This window comes from Rosa chinensis, chromosome 2 (genome assembly GCF_002994745.2).
Source record: "Rosa chinensis cultivar Old Blush chromosome 2, RchiOBHm-V2, whole genome shotgun sequence".
In the NCBI taxonomy this organism is placed as follows: Eukaryota; Viridiplantae; Streptophyta; class Magnoliopsida; order Rosales; family Rosaceae; genus Rosa; species Rosa chinensis.
In genome coordinates this window covers 74,215,739-74,232,020 of record NC_037089.1, presented here as the reverse complement: position 1 = coordinate 74,232,020, position 16,282 = coordinate 74,215,739, and the positions used below count along the sequence as shown (strand labels likewise).

The window sequence follows — 16,282 nt, the reverse complement described above, 5'->3', positions numbered from 1 at the left end:
CTCCAATTTCTGCTTCTAAAGTCAAAAGTGACTTCATGGCTCAACCAAAATCCTCATTGGTTATTTCTAAAGCCCATTATTCGTTCTGCAAAGCCTGCTCTTTAGCAAAGTTAGGATCGAGACCATCCTATGCAAAGGACACCAAAGAAAATATACCATTCTTGCAAAGAATCCAAGGTGATATTTGTGGACCTATTCAACCATCATGCGGACCATTTCGATATTTTATGGTATTGGTTGATGCATCGACACGCTGGTCACATGTCATGTTATTGTCCACAAGGAACGCTGCATTTGCTAAACTCCTAGCACAAATAATTAAGTTAAGGGCTCACCACCCTGATCATCCTATTAAGTCTATAAGATTAGACAATGCTGGAGAGTTTACATCAAAGACTTTTGATGATTATTGCATGTCCATTGGGATTGATGTTGAACATCCTGTTCCTCATGTTCACACCCAAAATGGTCTCGCAGAAGCCGCCATTAAACGACTACAAATGGTCGCTAGGGCATTGGTAATGCGCACCAATCTCCCTATTTCTGCTTGGGGCTATGCAATATTGCATGCAGCTGTGCTTATTCGTCTGAGGCCCACTGCCACTCAACCCTTTTCTGCGTCCCAGATGGTGACTGGGTATGAGCCTAATGTCTCACACTTACGCATATTTGGGTGTGCAGTTTATGTGCCAATTGCGCCTCCACAGCGCACCAAAATGGATCCTCAACGACGATTAGGCGTTTACGTTGGTTATGATTCTCCAACGATCATCCGCTACATAGAACCCTTGACAGGCGATCTCTTTACCGCAAGATTTGCGGATTGTCACTTCGATGAGACAGTCTTCCCATCGTTAGGGGGAGATAAGAACATCAATGTTCAACAGGAACGACCGGAATTGTCGTGGTCTGTCCCCACTCTGTCTCATCTTGATCCCCGAACCGCACAGTCAGAAATTGAAGTGCGGAGAATTCTCGATCTTCAGAACGTAGCAGAATCGATGCCTGATGCGTTTTCTGATATCGCTAAAGTGACGAGATCACACATACCTGCTGCAAACGTGCCTGCAAGGATTGATGTCCCTAAAACTAGAGGACATGACGCTAACTCAAGAGGATTTGAGCATGGCGCCAACGTCCCCTCTCACAGTGATGGTGACGTTGTGGCTAGGCCCATGGCTCCTGCCAGGAAGCGCGGGAGGCCTATAGGTTCGATGGATTCTCGCCCAAGAAAGAAAGCGAGTTTGGCACAGAATAATCCATTAATCATCGATATAAATAATCCATCTCATGAGAATATTCCGGATTATGGTTATGTCCAAGAGACATCATTGGGGGACGCTCCAATGTCAGAACCAACTCCAGAGAATAGAGAGATCTCCATAAATTACACTAGTGTACATGAGATGATGGATAGAAATTCTATGGCGATTGATGATGCATTTGCATATCATATTGCGAAAGGGATTATAGAATATGATGATATCGAACCTCGCTCTGTTGAAGAATGTCAACGAAGAGCAGATTGGCCTAAATGGAAAGATGCGATCCAGGTTGAATTAGATTCACTAACAAAGAGACAGGTATTTGGGCCTGTAACGCAGACACCCCCAAGTATAAAGCCTGTTGGCCATAAATGGGTCTTTGTTAGAAAGCGTAATGAGAAAAATGAGGTGGTAAGATATAAAGCCCGCCTTGTGGCGCAAGGTTTCTCACAACGCCCTGGAATCGACTACGAGGAGACATATTCTCCCGTAATGGACGTTATAACGTTCCGCTACCTTGTCAGTTTGGTAGTTTCCGAAAAACTTGACATGCAGCTTATGGATGTGGTTACAGCATATCTCTATGGGGATCTAGATTAAGAGATATATATGAAGGTTCCAGATGGACTTCAATTACCCAAATCAAGTGGCTCTAAACCACGGAGCGCGTTTTCAATAAGATTAAAACGCTCACTATATGGATTAAAACAATCTGGACGGATGTGGTATAACCGTCTAAGTGACTACTTGATTGGGAAGGGATATATTAACAATGAAATATGCCCATGCGTGTTCATTAAAAGAACAAGTTCCGGATTTGCAATCGTAGCAGTTTATGTCGATGACATGAACCTAATTGGAACTCTAGATGAGTTAAAGGAAACTGCTAATTACTTGAAATCCGAATTTGAGATGAAAGATCTTGGGAAAACACGGTTTTGTCTCGGTTTAGAACTCGAACACCGTAGTGATGGGATTTTGATCCATCAGTCTGCATATACTCAGAAAATTCTAAGGCGCTTTAATGAAGATAAAGCAAAGCCTGTGAGTACTCCCATGATCGGCCGTAGTCTTGAGCCCGGAAAAGATCCGTTTCGTCCAAGGGATGAGGACGAAGAACCATTAGAGGCCGAGGTGCCCTATTTGAGTGCAATAGGCGCATTATTGTACTTAGCTCAATGCACAAGACCGGATATCTCATTCGCAGTGAACTTGTTAGCTCGACATAGCTCTGCGCCAACACGCCGCCATTGGATTGGTATAAAGACAATCTTTCGATACCTAAGAGGTACGATTGATATGGGCTTATTCTATCCCTACAGAGAGAAAAGGAATGACGGAAAATTGGGATTGGACCCCAAAAGGCAAAACGCCCCCGTCCATGTTGCCGCCGCCGGCGCCGCCACCACTCATGGTGGCCGGCGTTCTCCTATCTCCCTCCATCAAAACGACAATGATGTCTTGATGGGTTTTGCTGATGCAGGGTACCTCTCTGACCCTCACAAAGGTCGCTCCCAAACAGGTTATGTCTTTACCATGGGAAGCACCGCGATATCTTGGAGGTCTACAAAACAGACCCTTGTTGCTACTTCCTCAAATCATGCAGAGATTATTGCTCTACATGAAGCTGTACGTGAATGTGTATGGCTAAGGTCTGTAATTCGACACATTCAAGGAAGTTGTGGTTTGAAGTCTACCACAGATGAACCTACATGCATTTATGAGGATAATGCAGCTTGTATTGAACAAATGAAGTTAGGGTTCATCAAAGGCGACAACACCAAGCATATATCGCCTAAGTTCTTTTATAATCAGCAACAACAATCACTTCTAAAGATTGAAGTGAATCAAATCCGATCAGAGGATAATGTAGCGGACTTATTCACTAAGTCGTTACCTAAATCCACCTTCGAGAAACATGTGAAGAGCATCGGATTGAGAAAGTTATCCGAACTCCCACGATTGTAGCAATCAGGGGGAGATACCGACATCAGGGGGAGTTATGATGTCTACATGTTCGATCTCGAAGAGTGAAGGACGTGTTGTGCTCTTTTTGTCCTTCGACCAGGATTATTTTTGTCCCACAGGGTTTTTGTTACCTGGCAAGGTTTTTAACGAGGCAACGGATGAAGCGTCACCACCAAGTTTGAGCGGCACAAGGGGGAGTGTTGAAGGAAAATCAAGTTTAGTGTGCCTTATCAAACTAGGAATAGGAATAGGAGAGAAGGTTCTAGATTTCCCAATCCTACACGGATTGGTATTCCTTGTAACATTAGATTATGCACTTTGTAATCCCTATATATAGGGCTCCTATTCTCTATAATGCAATACACTTCTCTCATCAACTTCTCTCAAATACATTATACTTAAACACCCTTTGTTTTAACTTTTAACAATACAGTTCAAAACCACTAAGCAATCTGTTGACAAAAGTTGAATGACTCTGTGAGCTCCTCATGTGAAGGTCCATTTTTGTTTTTATTGTTGTAGTATATATGATTCACATGTACAAAACATGAGTCATAGTATAAATGTCTATATCATGTATACAAATAGGTACTTGAGTGTATAATGTAGGTATTGTGACTTGTGTGACAAGCTTTATGCCAAAGGGCAACAAGCATGGCATTTTATCATCATCACAGCCACCATAGAAGGCTGCAGCTGTGAATGTAGAGGTTATCAAATTGAGTTACTCTTTGAGCTTTCACACTTGTAATATTTTCCTATAAATACCTCTTTGTGTGAGATGAATAAACACACTTGAATCTCTATTCTCACAGAAACATTACTCTCTCTCTCTGTTTATCATTTCATACTTGTCCTCAAACACGTTATCAGCACGAAATTGCTCTAGAATTAGAATCGAAATTGAAAAGAGGAGAGGTAGTTCATAATCCGATCGAAGTCATTTTTTCAAACTTGCAAAAAACCTCCAAACCCTAGCTCATATCAAAGCCCTTGATTCAAGAAGCTCAGAACCGGTTTCAGAACGCCCAGAACCGGCCGGAAACAGCCTGAACCGGCCACCGGAAAAATCGAACCGCTGCTGAACCGCTGTCGAAGTGCTGCCGAGACCTGCCGAAAGCTCCTGCCGAGTGCTGCCGAGTGCTGCCGAAAGCCCCTGCCGATACCTGCCGAAAGCACCTGCCGAAGCCCTGCGCAGCAGCTGCCGAGCACCTGCCGAAGCCCTGCGCAGCAGCTGCCGAGCCACCTGCAGGCCATCTGCCGAGCAGCTGCGCAGCAGCTGCCGAGCTCCTGCCGAGCAGCTGTCGACACATCTGTCAACAACTTTTCCGGCGACTTTCGGACAACTTTCCGGCGACTTTTCCGGCAACTTTCCGACAACTTTCCGGCGACTTTTCCGGCAACTTTCCGACAACTTTTCCGGCGACTTTCGGACAACTTTCCGGCGACTTTTCCGGCAATTTTTGGACAACTTTTTCCGGCAATATTATTCCAAGGTAATATTTACTAAAAGTTCCCGTTTTTGAGTTTTTACTCTATTCTTCTTCTCTTTATTTTTCTCGGGAACTTACAATCAAAAGCGGAATTCCAAGAAATTCACGCTAAACGAACTAAGAGCGTTCGTAATTATGAACTAAGAGTGTTCATAATATTCGGACTAAGAGTGTCCGCAAAACATCATTGTTTTGGTCTAAAGATTATTGATTTTAGATTTCGTGGAAGTTTTGAACTCCGAAACTAATATATCTTCTCTTATCTTCAGGATGTCGAATGCACCTAGACTCGACTTTCAAATGCTTGACTCAACGGGTTCGGAATACTATAGTTGGGTAACCGACGTTGAGAACCACCTCACTTCAAGAGGGATATTGCCCATAATTCAAGCTCCTAATCCAGGCCTTGTGTTCCAAAGAACACCTACAAAGCATGCACAAGCTATTATCTTGATGCGGCGCCATATGGATAAAGCTCTCAGACTAGAGTATATGTCAATGAGAGATGCTCGAGACTTATGGGTAGCGCTAGAAGAGCGTTTTGGTAATATCCAAGATACCCTCCTCCCTGACTTGAAGGTTCAGTGGAATAATATACGCTTCTCCGACTTTAAGTCTGTTGCAGAATATAATTCGGAAGCTCTTCGACTCAAAGCTATGTTGAAGTTCTGTGGAAAGCCTCTCACAGAAGATGAGCTACTTGAGAAGACTCTCTCCACCATTCCCGTCTCAGCAATTGTGATATCAAAGCAATTTCGCACAGAAGTCAATGCTGGACGAATTACAAGGTTTAATGAGCTTATTAATATTTTGTCGGTATCTGAAAAGTACGACAACATCCTTGTAAAGAATTATAATTCTAGGCCCATAGGAACCAAGAGCGTCCGTGAGGCAAATTATAATGCACCCAAAAAGGGGCGCAAGCAGCAATACCCTAATAATAAGGGACAAGAAAGGCGTACGGGCCCATATAACCACCCCAATAAAGAGAGAAACCGCAACTTTAAAGCGGACACTCGTGGTGGCAACTTCACACGTGGTGGTAACTCCACACGTGGCAACTTCACACGTGGTGGCAACTCCACACGTGGGAGAGGTGAATATAATAACAATATGGGCCGTGGAGGTCGCATCATAAGGCGTGGTAGTAGCAGTAACCCTCCTAGGGAATATCCACAACATGGACAAACTGCACCTCCAATGAAAGGAGGCAACCATAATGACGTGTGTCATAGATGCGGATCAATCGAGCATTGGTTCAAACAATGCCATGCAAGTACTAAACTAGCTGCAAGCTACAAAGAGTATAGGCAAAACAGGGAGCAAGAATCCAACCTTGCCGAAAATGAAGATAGTGAAGATGTCAATCTCACAATAGAGGACTTCAAAGCTGAACAAATGCACGAGGATGCAGCAGACTTTGATTAGAATAGTCCTTTTCTATTTTCCAAGGGCAAATGTGCCTTAATCAATAACAATTGTATTGACTTTTTCTTATGTGGTGTACCCAATGAAATATGATGTCTAGGAAAGTAATTGAGACCATGGTATTTAAGCGAGCCTCGCTCCACCAACATCTCTCTACTTCCCTGGTCATATTTCATTGGAATTACCAAACGGAATGAGCAATTACAATTTGTATAAAGTTTTATTGTACTTTGGAATAGACTTTGGAAACCTTGATGTAATCATTGGTTATTTTCCTTATTAATAAAGTATCGCATTCAATGTCATGGACATGTGTTAATATTCCGAACTTTACTCCTTTTTCAGTATGTTTTCCGGAGAAATGGAATGCCTTCTTGATAGTGGCACCACACATACTATATTACGACACAGGCAATTATTTTTATGGATGAAGCCCAGTCGATCTTCAATAACTACGATGGCAGGATCATCACAATTGATTCATGGTCGAGGACCAGCTCAATTTTTGTTGCCAAATGGCACGAATATTAATATCATCGAAGCTCTATATGCTCCTAGGGCTGGAAGAACCCTATTGAGTTTTAAAGATATAAGAGCCAATGATCTTCATGTGGAAACACATTGTGAGAATGGACAAGAGTTCCTTTGCATTACCTCTAATAACTACGGAAATACACGAGTATTAGAGAAACTTATGTGTCGCTCTAGTGGATTATATGCAACCACTATCAGAGTAATTGAATCCAACCATGTCATGAATGAAAATTTATGGGATTCTGACACATATAGACTTTGGCACGACCGCTTGGGTCACCCAGGTCGTGATATGATGCTCCGTATATTAAAAACTTCACACGGACATCCATTCTTCAAAACGAAAAGAAGTACGAACCAAAGATTGGTCGAAATAACTACTTCATATCATTCGTTTTGTAAGGCTTGCTCTTTAGCAAAGGTAGGATCAAGACCATCCTATGCAAAGGACTCTAAAGAAAATATACCATTCTTGCAAAGAATACAAGGTGATATTTGTGGACCTATTCAACCAACTTGCGGACCATTTAGATATTTTATGGTGTTGGTTGATGCATCGACACGCTGGTCACATATCATGCTATTATCCACGAGAAATGCTGCATTTGCTAAACTCCTAGCACAGATCATTAAATTAAGGGCTCACCACCCTGATCATCCTATTAAGTCAATTCGTCTTGACAATGCTGGAGAGTTTACATCAAAAACTTTTGATGATTATTGCATGTCCATTGGGATCGAGGTAGAACACCCTGTACCTCATGTACACACCCAAAATGGTCTCGCAGAAGCTGCCATTAAAAGACTTCAAATGGTTGCTCGAGCATTGGTTATGCGCACCAATCTCCCTATTTCTGCTTGGGGCTATGCAATATTGCACGCAGCTGTGCTTATTCGTCTGAGGCCCACTGCCACCCAACCATTTTCTGCTTCCCAGATGGTCACTGGGTATGAGCCCGATGTCTCACACTTACGAATATTCGGGTGTGCAGTCTATGTGCCAATTGCGCCGCCACAGCGCACCAAAATGGGTCCTCAAAGACGATTAGGTCTTTATACTGGATATGACTCTCCCACCATTATCCGCTATATAGAACCCTTGACAGGCGATCTATTTACCGCTAGATTTGCGGATTGTCACTTTGATGAGACAGTCTTCCCATCATTAGGGGGAGACATGAACAGTAATGTTCAACAGAAAAGACAGGAATTGTCGTGGTTTGTCCCCACTCTGTCTCATCTTGATCCCCGAACAGCACAATCTGAAATAGAAGTGCGGAGGATTCTCGATCTTCAGAACGTAGCAGAATCAATGCCTGATGCGTTTTCTGATATCGCTAAAGTGACAAGATCACATATACCTGCTGCAAATGTGCCTGCAAGGATTGATGTCCCTAACACTAGAGGACATGATGCCATCTCAAGAATACATGAGAATGGCGCCAACGTCCCCTATATGGGTGATGTAGTGGCTAGACCCATGGCTCCCGCCAGGAAGCGCGGGAGGCCCATTGGTTCGATGGATTCTCGCCCAAGAAAGAAAGCGAGTTTGGCACAAAATAATCCATTAATCATCGATACAATTAATCCCTCTCATGAAAATATTCCGGATTATGGTTATGTCAAAGAGACATCATTGGAGGACGCTCCAATAAAAGAACCAATTCCAGAGAATAGAGAGATCTCCATGAATTACACTAGTATACATGGGGTGATGGATAGAAATTCTATGACTATTAATGATGCTTTTGCATATCATATTGCAAAAGGAATTATAGAATACGATGATATCGAACCTCGCTCCGTTGAAGAATGTCAACGAAGAGCAGATTGGTCTAAATGGAAAGATGCGATCCAGACTGAATTGGATTCACTAACAAAGAGACAGGTATTTGGGTCTATAATGCTGACACCACCAAATATAAAACCTGTTGGCCATAAATGGGTCTTTGTTAGAAAGCGTAATGAGAAAAATGAGGTTGTTAGATACAAAGCCCGCCTTGTGGCACAAGGTTTCTCACAACGCCCTGGAATCGACTACGAGGAGACATATTCTCCCGTAATGGACGTTATAACGTTCCGCTACCTTGTCAGTTTGGTAGTTTCCGAAAAACTTGACATGCAGCTTATGGATGTGGTTACAGCATATCTCTATGGGGATCTAGATTCAGAGATATATATGAAGGTTCCAGATGGACTTCAATTACCCAAATCAAATGGCTCTAAACCACGGAGCGCGTTTTCAATAAGATTGAGACGCTCACTATATGGATTGAAACAATCCGGACGGATGTGGTATAACCGTCTAAGTGACTACTTGATTAGGAAGGGATATATTAACAATGAAATATGCCCATGCGTGTTCATTAAAAGAACAAGTTCCGGATTTGCAATTATAGCAGTATATGTCGATGACATGAATCTAATTGGAACTCTAAATGAGTTAAAAGAAACTGCTAAATATTTGAAATCCGAGTTTGAGATGAAAGATCTTGGGAAAACACGGTTTTGTCTCGGAATAGAACTCGAGCACCGTAGTGATGGGATTATGATCCATCAGTCAGCATATACTCAAAAATTACTAAGGCGCTTTAATGAAGATAAAGCAAAGCCTGTGAGTACTCCCATGATCAGCCGTAGCCTTGAGCCCAGAAAAGATCCATTTCGTCCAAAGGATGAGGACGAAGGCTTATTAGAGGCTGAAGTGCCATATCTAAGTGCAATAGGTGCATTATTGTACTTAGCTCAATGCACAAGACCGGATATCTCATTCGCAGTGAACTTGTTGGCTCGACATAGTTCCTCGCCAACACGCCGCCATTGGATTGGTATAAAGACAATCTTTCGATACTTAAAAGGTACGATTGATATGGGCTTGTTTTATCCCTACAGGGAGAAAAGAAAGGACGGAAGTATGGGATTAGATCCCACATGGCAAAAAGCCACCTTCCGCAATATGAACGCCGGCGACACTTTCCATGGTGGCCGACGTTCTCCTCCTCCCCTCCATCAAAATGATAATGATGTTTTGATGGGCTTTGCTGATGCAGGGTATCTCTCTGACCCTCACAAAGGTCGCTCCCAAACAGGTTATGTCTTTACCATGGGAAGCACCGCGATATCTTGGAGATCCACGAAACAGACCCTTGTTGCTACTTCCTCAAATCATGCAGAGATAATTGCTCTACATGAAGCTGTGCGTGAATGCATATGGCTAAGGTCTGTAAACAGACACATTCGAGGAACCTGTGGTTTGAAGTCCACCACAGAAGAACCTACATGCATTTACGAAGATAATGCAGCTTGTATTGAGCAAATGAAATTAGGTTTCATCAAGGGGGACAATACCAAGCATATATCGCCAAAATTCTTCTACAATCAGCAACAACAAACACTTCTAAAAATTGAAGTAAATCAAATCCGATCAGAGGAAAATGTAGCGGACTTATTTACTAAGTCGTTACCAAAATCCCCTTTCGAGAAACATGTGAAGAGTATCGGATTGAGAAGGCTATCCGAACTCCCACGATCTTCAGGGGGAGTCTAAATCAGGGGGAGTATCCAGTTACATACTCCACACTCAAACGCGCGTTGTGCTCTTTTTCTCCTTCGACCAAGGTTGTTTTTTCCCACAGGGTTTTATTACTTGGCAAGGTTTTTAACGAGGCAATTTCGAAGCGCACGACCTAAACAATACTATTTGACATGAAATATCCAAGGGGGAGTGTTGTAGTATATATGATTCACATGTACAAAACATGAGTCATAGTATAAATGTCTATATCATGTATACAAATAGGTACTTGAGTGTATAATGTAGGTATTGTGACTTGTGTGACAAGCTTTATGCCAAAGGGCAACAAGCATGGCATTTTATCATCATCACAGCCACCATAGAAGGCTGCAGCTGTGAATGTAGAGGTTATCAAATTGAGTTACTCTTTGAGCTTTCACACTTGTAATATTTTCCTATAAATACCTCTTTGTGTGAGATGAATAAACACACTTGAATCTCTATTCTCACAGAAACATTACTCTCTCTCTCTGTTTATCATTTCATACTTGTCCTCAAACATTTATCTGTTTTTTCCGTACCTATAAAAAATGGCAGAACCTTTATTATTATAACAAATGAAGATGGCGAACATTGGTACCCCTATCATTGTAGTTGTTCTGTTCTGGGGGTTGGCAGTTGCAACTCGAACAAAGCTGTTCTCTGAAGAAGATGGGATTGCTGTTTCGGCGTTGGCTCCATCTGGTAGTGATGGCATTTGTGCATCAATGGTGGAAGCACAAGGCTATCCTTGTGAAGAACACACAGTCTGTGCTGCTTTCTTTCTGTTCAATTTATCAATGAGTTGCGAATCACTTTTAGTAGACGTTGAGGGATATTAATTAGTTGCATTTGGTTTACAGGTGACGACAGAAGATGGCTATATACTCAGTATGCAGAGAATTCCAGGGGGGAAGTCTGGGGAGACATCAGGAAACAAGATACCGGTTCTTCTACAACATGGACTCCTCATGGTGAGTACTTCTGTTGCAGGAAGTTGAGTTTTCTGTAAGTTCAGTAAAATTAGTATGAACTGAGATGTAACAGTTTATATGGTGTGTTGTGGGCAGGATGGGATAACATGGCTGCTCCTACCTCCAGACCAAGCTTTGGCATTCCTCTTGGCGGATAATGGGTATGAGGTGTGGATTGCCAATACCCGTGGAACCCAATATAGCCTCGGCCATACATCACTCACACCCGATGATCCGGTAAATACATGTCATTCTCCTGATCAAATCTGCTCTTGTTGTCACCATTTTGTTTAATAATTTTTGCTCTTTTCCAGGCTTATTGGGAATGGTCATGGGATGAATTGGTGGTTTATGACCTCCCGGCCACATACCAATATGTGCATAACCAAGCAGGACAGAAGATTCATTATGTTGGACATTCACTGGTGAATTTTACAATTATGCAGTTTTGCTACTCCTGTGATTTATTTGAAGATATAATGTAGGCATCTTAAGTGATGGGGAGTGAGGAATTATTTTATAGGGAACTTTGATTGCTCTTGGTGCTTTTTCAAAAGACCAGCTAGTGAACATGTTGAGATCAGCTGTCTTACTTAGCCCAATTGCTCATGTTGGTCAGATGACCTCACCCCTTGCAAGAGCTGCTGCTGAAAACTTTATTGCTGAGGTGAGTGCAATTCCTTTTTCTATCTCTTTTAGTTTGTCCGACAGAACCATAGTCTTTGACAATCTATTGTCTTCTTATAACAGGCTTTATACAAGGCAGGTTATAGAGAATTTAATCCACGATTGTAAGAACAATGCTTGTTCACTTGTTCATTAAATTCTTGAAAACAATTCACAGATAGTAACTATGTTCTTTGTTAATAGAGAGGCAATAATCAAAGTTCTTAATGCATCATGTGCGAAATCAGGCGTTGACTGCACAAACCTCTTGACGTCTTTCACCGGTATGTCCCTACATTTCTAGATTCCTACTAATACTAGCACTTAAAACATCGTCTGTTGACTTGGAATTTATGTTAACTTGTAGGCCAGAATTGCTGCTTAAATCCATCTATTGTACAAGTCTTTCTAGCTCATGAGCCTCAGGCATCTGCAACTAAAAACATGATCCATATCTCTCAGAGTAAGTCTTTCTAATTTCCCGTTCACAATGAAATCACCACTGAGAAACACTGTTCTCCATATTGAATCCTACAGTTTCTGGGCAGTGATAAGAGACGGAAAAGTTGCGATGTTTGACTACATTGACAAGGATAAGAACCAAAAACATTACAGGCAGGACACTCCTCCAGAGTACAAAATGGCAAGCATTCCGCATGACCTTCCTCTCTTCCTCAGTTACGGAGGGGCAGATGCGCTTTCTGATGTCCAAGATGTAAAGCTATTGCTCAACAGCCTCAAAGATCATGATGGAGATAAGCTTGTGGTTCAGTACAGAGATGATTATGCTCATGCTGATTTTGTCATGGGTGAAACTGCTAAGCGAGATGTATATGATCCTCTCATGGCATTCTTTAAACTTCAGTGACAGCATTACTAGTAATGCCAATACTTCTTTTCTTTTCTTATCTTTTTACCAACAAAATTTATACCAAAATGTAATAATAGAGACAATTAAAGTTTTGAGATATGATTTCTACCACAATTTAAGGTTCATTTGTTAATTGCAAGTTAGTGAAGATGTGAGAGCTAGACTCTTGCAAGGACGACAACTTTTGATAGTCTCGCACAGGATTTCCCTAAATATACATGGTAATTAAAGCTAATTACAATCAAAATTAGAGTCAAATTATAATCCAAATTATATTTCTAATTATAATTAAAGTCATAATCCTAATCATAAAATAACATGAAAATGTAAGAACATTAATTTCACCATGATATGAAATAAAAAAGAACCAAATAGGCTACCTTAAGTGACACATAGGCTCTACTTTCGCTTTTCTCAAAATTCACATATTTGGTCTTAAGAGCATAATGATTCTGGACTCGAACACATAAAGTTAACCGGTTCTCTTGAACTCTGTCATTGCTTATTAACATGAATGCGACCCTGATCGGCCTGCAAAAGACGTAGAACAAAAGGTCTTATTAGTGCCAAGCGAGGACTTTTGATTTTCTTTTTCATGAGCTAATAATATCTTCATAAATCTAGTAACTCTTCTTTGCCAAACCGGGGTGATGGCCTTAGCTTTCTCTGCTTGCATTGGCGGTATGTATCTGTTAGTAATGAGACAAAAGAAACATACTAGCGAAGTACAGACAAAGCATAGTTCTCTGGAATGAACATGTTTTTGGCTTGCCTCCCTGGATCACTAGCTTGTTTGAAACAATCCATGATATACTTGTTAAAATATGGAATCGTGGCTGAGGCGAAATCCAAGGTTGATGTAACTTTCTAATGATTTTTAATTAGGAAAAGGTAGGCCCAATTAGATGTCTTAGTTTAAACTAGACAGTTTAATCCACCAAGCAATCTGTTGAAGGAGGTTGTATACGATATTCCAGTACAGAGCTCCTCATGTCAATACCCTTTTCTTGTTTTTATCTGCTTTTCTCTACCTATAAAAGATGGCAGAACCTTCATTATTATAACAAATGAAAATGGCAAACATTCTTACCTCTATTACTGCAGTTGTTCTATTCTGGGGATTGGCAGTTGGTACTAGAACAAAGCTATTCTCTTTCGAAGACAGCATGGTTTCAGCAGTGGCTCCATCTGGTAGTGATGGTATCTGTGCATCAATGGTGCTATCACAAGGCTACCCTTGTGAAGAACATACAGTATGTGCCTTCCCTTCAGTTCAATTTGTCAAGAGCTGTGATTTTTGTTTAGCAAACGCGGACTGAACTTAAGTGGTTGCATTTGCCATTTGGTTGATAGGTAACAACACAAGATGGCTACATACTCAGTATGCAGAGAATTCCAGCTGGTAAGTCCGGGGAGACCTCCGGGAATAAGGTACCGGTTCTTCTACAACATGGACTCCTTATGGTGAGTAATTCTACTGCAGGAAGTTAAATTTTCATTAAGTGTAGTACATTTGTATGAACTGAGATGTAACAGTTTATATGGCGTGTGTGGGCAGGATGGGATAACATGGCTGCTACTACCTCCAGACGAATCTTTGGCATTCATCTTGGCAGATAATGGGTATGAGGTGTGGATTGCCAATACCCGTGGAACCAAATATAGCCTTGGACATACATCACTCACCCCCGATGATCCGGTAATTACTAATACTACATATCATTATCTTTATCAAACTCTGCTCTTGCTGTCACCATTTTGTTGTTGAATAACTTTTTCTCTTCTTTTCAGGCTTATTGGGAGTGGTCATGGGATGAATTGGTCGCTTATGACCTCCCAGCCGCATACCAGTATGTGCATGATCAAGCAGGACAGAAGCTTCACTATGTTGGACATTCACTGGTGAATTTCACAACTGTCTTTTTGCAACTTTTGTATGCATGTTTCTGGATTTATTTGAAGATACCATACAAATTTCATGAAACGGAATGTGGACTATTTTGTAGGGAACTTTGATTGCTCTTGGTGCTTTTTCAGAAGACCAGCTAGTTAACATGTTGAGATCAGCTGTCTTACTTAGCCCAATTGCTCATGTTGGTCAGATAACCTCACCCCTTGCAAAAACTGCTGCTGAAAACTTCATTGCTGAGGTTAGAGTAATTCCTTCCATCTATATTAGCATATCCGGTAGAAACAATAGTCTTTGACGATTTATTATCTTCTTATAACAGGATTTATACAAATCAGGTTTTAGAGAATTTGATCCAAAAGGGTAAGAACAGTGCTTGTACACTTGCTGCTTATATGTGAAACAATTGACACATAGTAATTCTGGTAATTTGACTAAATCATAAACTTTCAGACCAATGATAGTCCAAGTTCTTAAGGAAATCTGCTCCAAACCAGGCGTTGACTGCACAAACTTGATGACCTCTTTCACAGGTAATACACATGTTCATACATAATTACTAATACTAACACCTAGACATCGTCTGTTGACTTGGAAGTTTCGGTAACTTGTAGGCCAGAATTGCTGCTTAAATTCATCCATTACCGACATTTTTCTAGACCATGAGCCTCAGGCAACTTCAATAAAAAACATGATCCACCTCGCTCAGAGTAAGTGTTCCTAATATCCAATTCACAGTTAAACCATCACTACTGGAAACTTGGAAAGACTTCTGCTCAAAATTGAGTCCTGTGGTTAATGTGCAGTGATAAGAGATGGAAAAGTTGCGATGTTCGACTACAATGACAAGGAGGAGAACCAACAACACTACGGTCAGGACACCCCTCCAGAGTACAAAATGGCGAGCATACCGCATGACATTCCTCTCTTCCTCGGTTATGGAGGGGCAGATGCGCTTTCTGATGTCCAAGATGTGAAGCTATTGCTCAACAGCCTCAAAGATCATGATGGAGATAAGCTTGTGATTCAGTACATAGATGATTATGCTCATGCAGATTTTGTCATGGGTGAAAATGCTAAACAAGATGTGTATGATCCTCTCATGGCTTTCTTCAAACTTCAGTGAAAAACTGAAAACCTCATTTGTACAAAGTAATATCAATACTTTCTTTCTTCTAATTTTACCAACAAAAGTCATACTAAAACAGTAAAATGTAAGAGTAGAATCTATAGTTGAAAGTTTGTACACACTGACACTCATTATAGTGAATGATTCTGGGAAACCAATACAGAGCCCCAATGAGAGCATATTACCTACCTAGTCGTACGGCAAGCTTGTGGCACCTTGGAAAAGGCTTTTATTAGATTCGAAACCAAGATGTTCTTACTATCGTTTGAGAGTAGTTAAGGTGACGAGTAACAAAAATGAGTTGAATTAGTGTTGAGACGGTCCTTGAGTCATTTGACACGATTAGACAAACTCTTAGGGCCCGTTTGGTATTGAGTTTTCTAGGCAATTTCTGCTTTTTTTCACCATTTTGTTCTTTAACTCTGTTTGGTTAAATTTTGATAAGTGGTTTGAGAAATCGCGGCTAAAAACCAGGAAAAATAAAAAGCAGGG

At 41.2% G+C, this 16,282-nt stretch overlaps 3 protein-coding genes across 4 annotated transcripts; all 3 read left to right on the top strand.

Annotated features, from left to right (window-relative positions):
- Nucleotides 1–4,599: 4,599 nt before the first annotated feature.
- On the top strand, nucleotides 4,600–6,208 carry LOC112188765. The gene is made up of 2 exons (XM_024327969.2): nucleotides 4,600–4,729; nucleotides 4,996–6,208. The coding sequence occupies exon 2, from the start codon at nucleotides 4,997–4,999 to the stop codon at nucleotides 6,152–6,154; it is 1,158 nt and encodes a 385-aa protein (XP_024183737.1). The 5' UTR covers nucleotides 4,600–4,729; nucleotide 4,996; the 3' UTR covers nucleotides 6,155–6,208.
- A 4,561-nt stretch (nucleotides 6,209–10,769) lies between these two features.
- Nucleotides 10,770–12,806, top strand: LOC112188764 (triacylglycerol lipase 2). 2 transcript variants are annotated; one of them, XM_024327967.2, is made up of 9 exons: nucleotides 10,770–10,946; nucleotides 11,105–11,215; nucleotides 11,312–11,452; nucleotides 11,530–11,640; nucleotides 11,739–11,882; nucleotides 11,966–12,006; nucleotides 12,086–12,165; nucleotides 12,249–12,344; nucleotides 12,430–12,806. In XM_024327967.2, the coding sequence occupies exons 1-9, from the start codon at nucleotides 10,914–10,916 to the stop codon at nucleotides 12,747–12,749; spliced, it is 1,077 nt and encodes a 358-aa protein (XP_024183735.1). In that variant the 5' UTR covers nucleotides 10,770–10,913; the 3' UTR covers nucleotides 12,750–12,806. The 2 variants fall into 2 exon arrangements, with proteins under 2 accessions (XP_024183735.1, XP_024183734.1); XM_024327966.2 differs by having other exon boundaries at nucleotides 10,804–11,008.
- A 1,065-nt stretch (nucleotides 12,807–13,871) lies between these two features.
- Nucleotides 13,872–15,873, top strand: LOC112190690 (triacylglycerol lipase 2). Its single transcript, XM_024330157.2, has 9 exons — nucleotides 13,872–14,005; nucleotides 14,106–14,216; nucleotides 14,311–14,451; nucleotides 14,544–14,654; nucleotides 14,759–14,902; nucleotides 14,984–15,024; nucleotides 15,115–15,194; nucleotides 15,276–15,371; nucleotides 15,468–15,873. The coding sequence occupies exons 1-9, from the start codon at nucleotides 13,919–13,921 to the stop codon at nucleotides 15,785–15,787; spliced, it is 1,131 nt and encodes a 376-aa protein (XP_024185925.2). The 5' UTR covers nucleotides 13,872–13,918; the 3' UTR covers nucleotides 15,788–15,873.
- The last annotated feature ends 409 nt before the right edge of the window (nucleotides 15,874–16,282 follow it).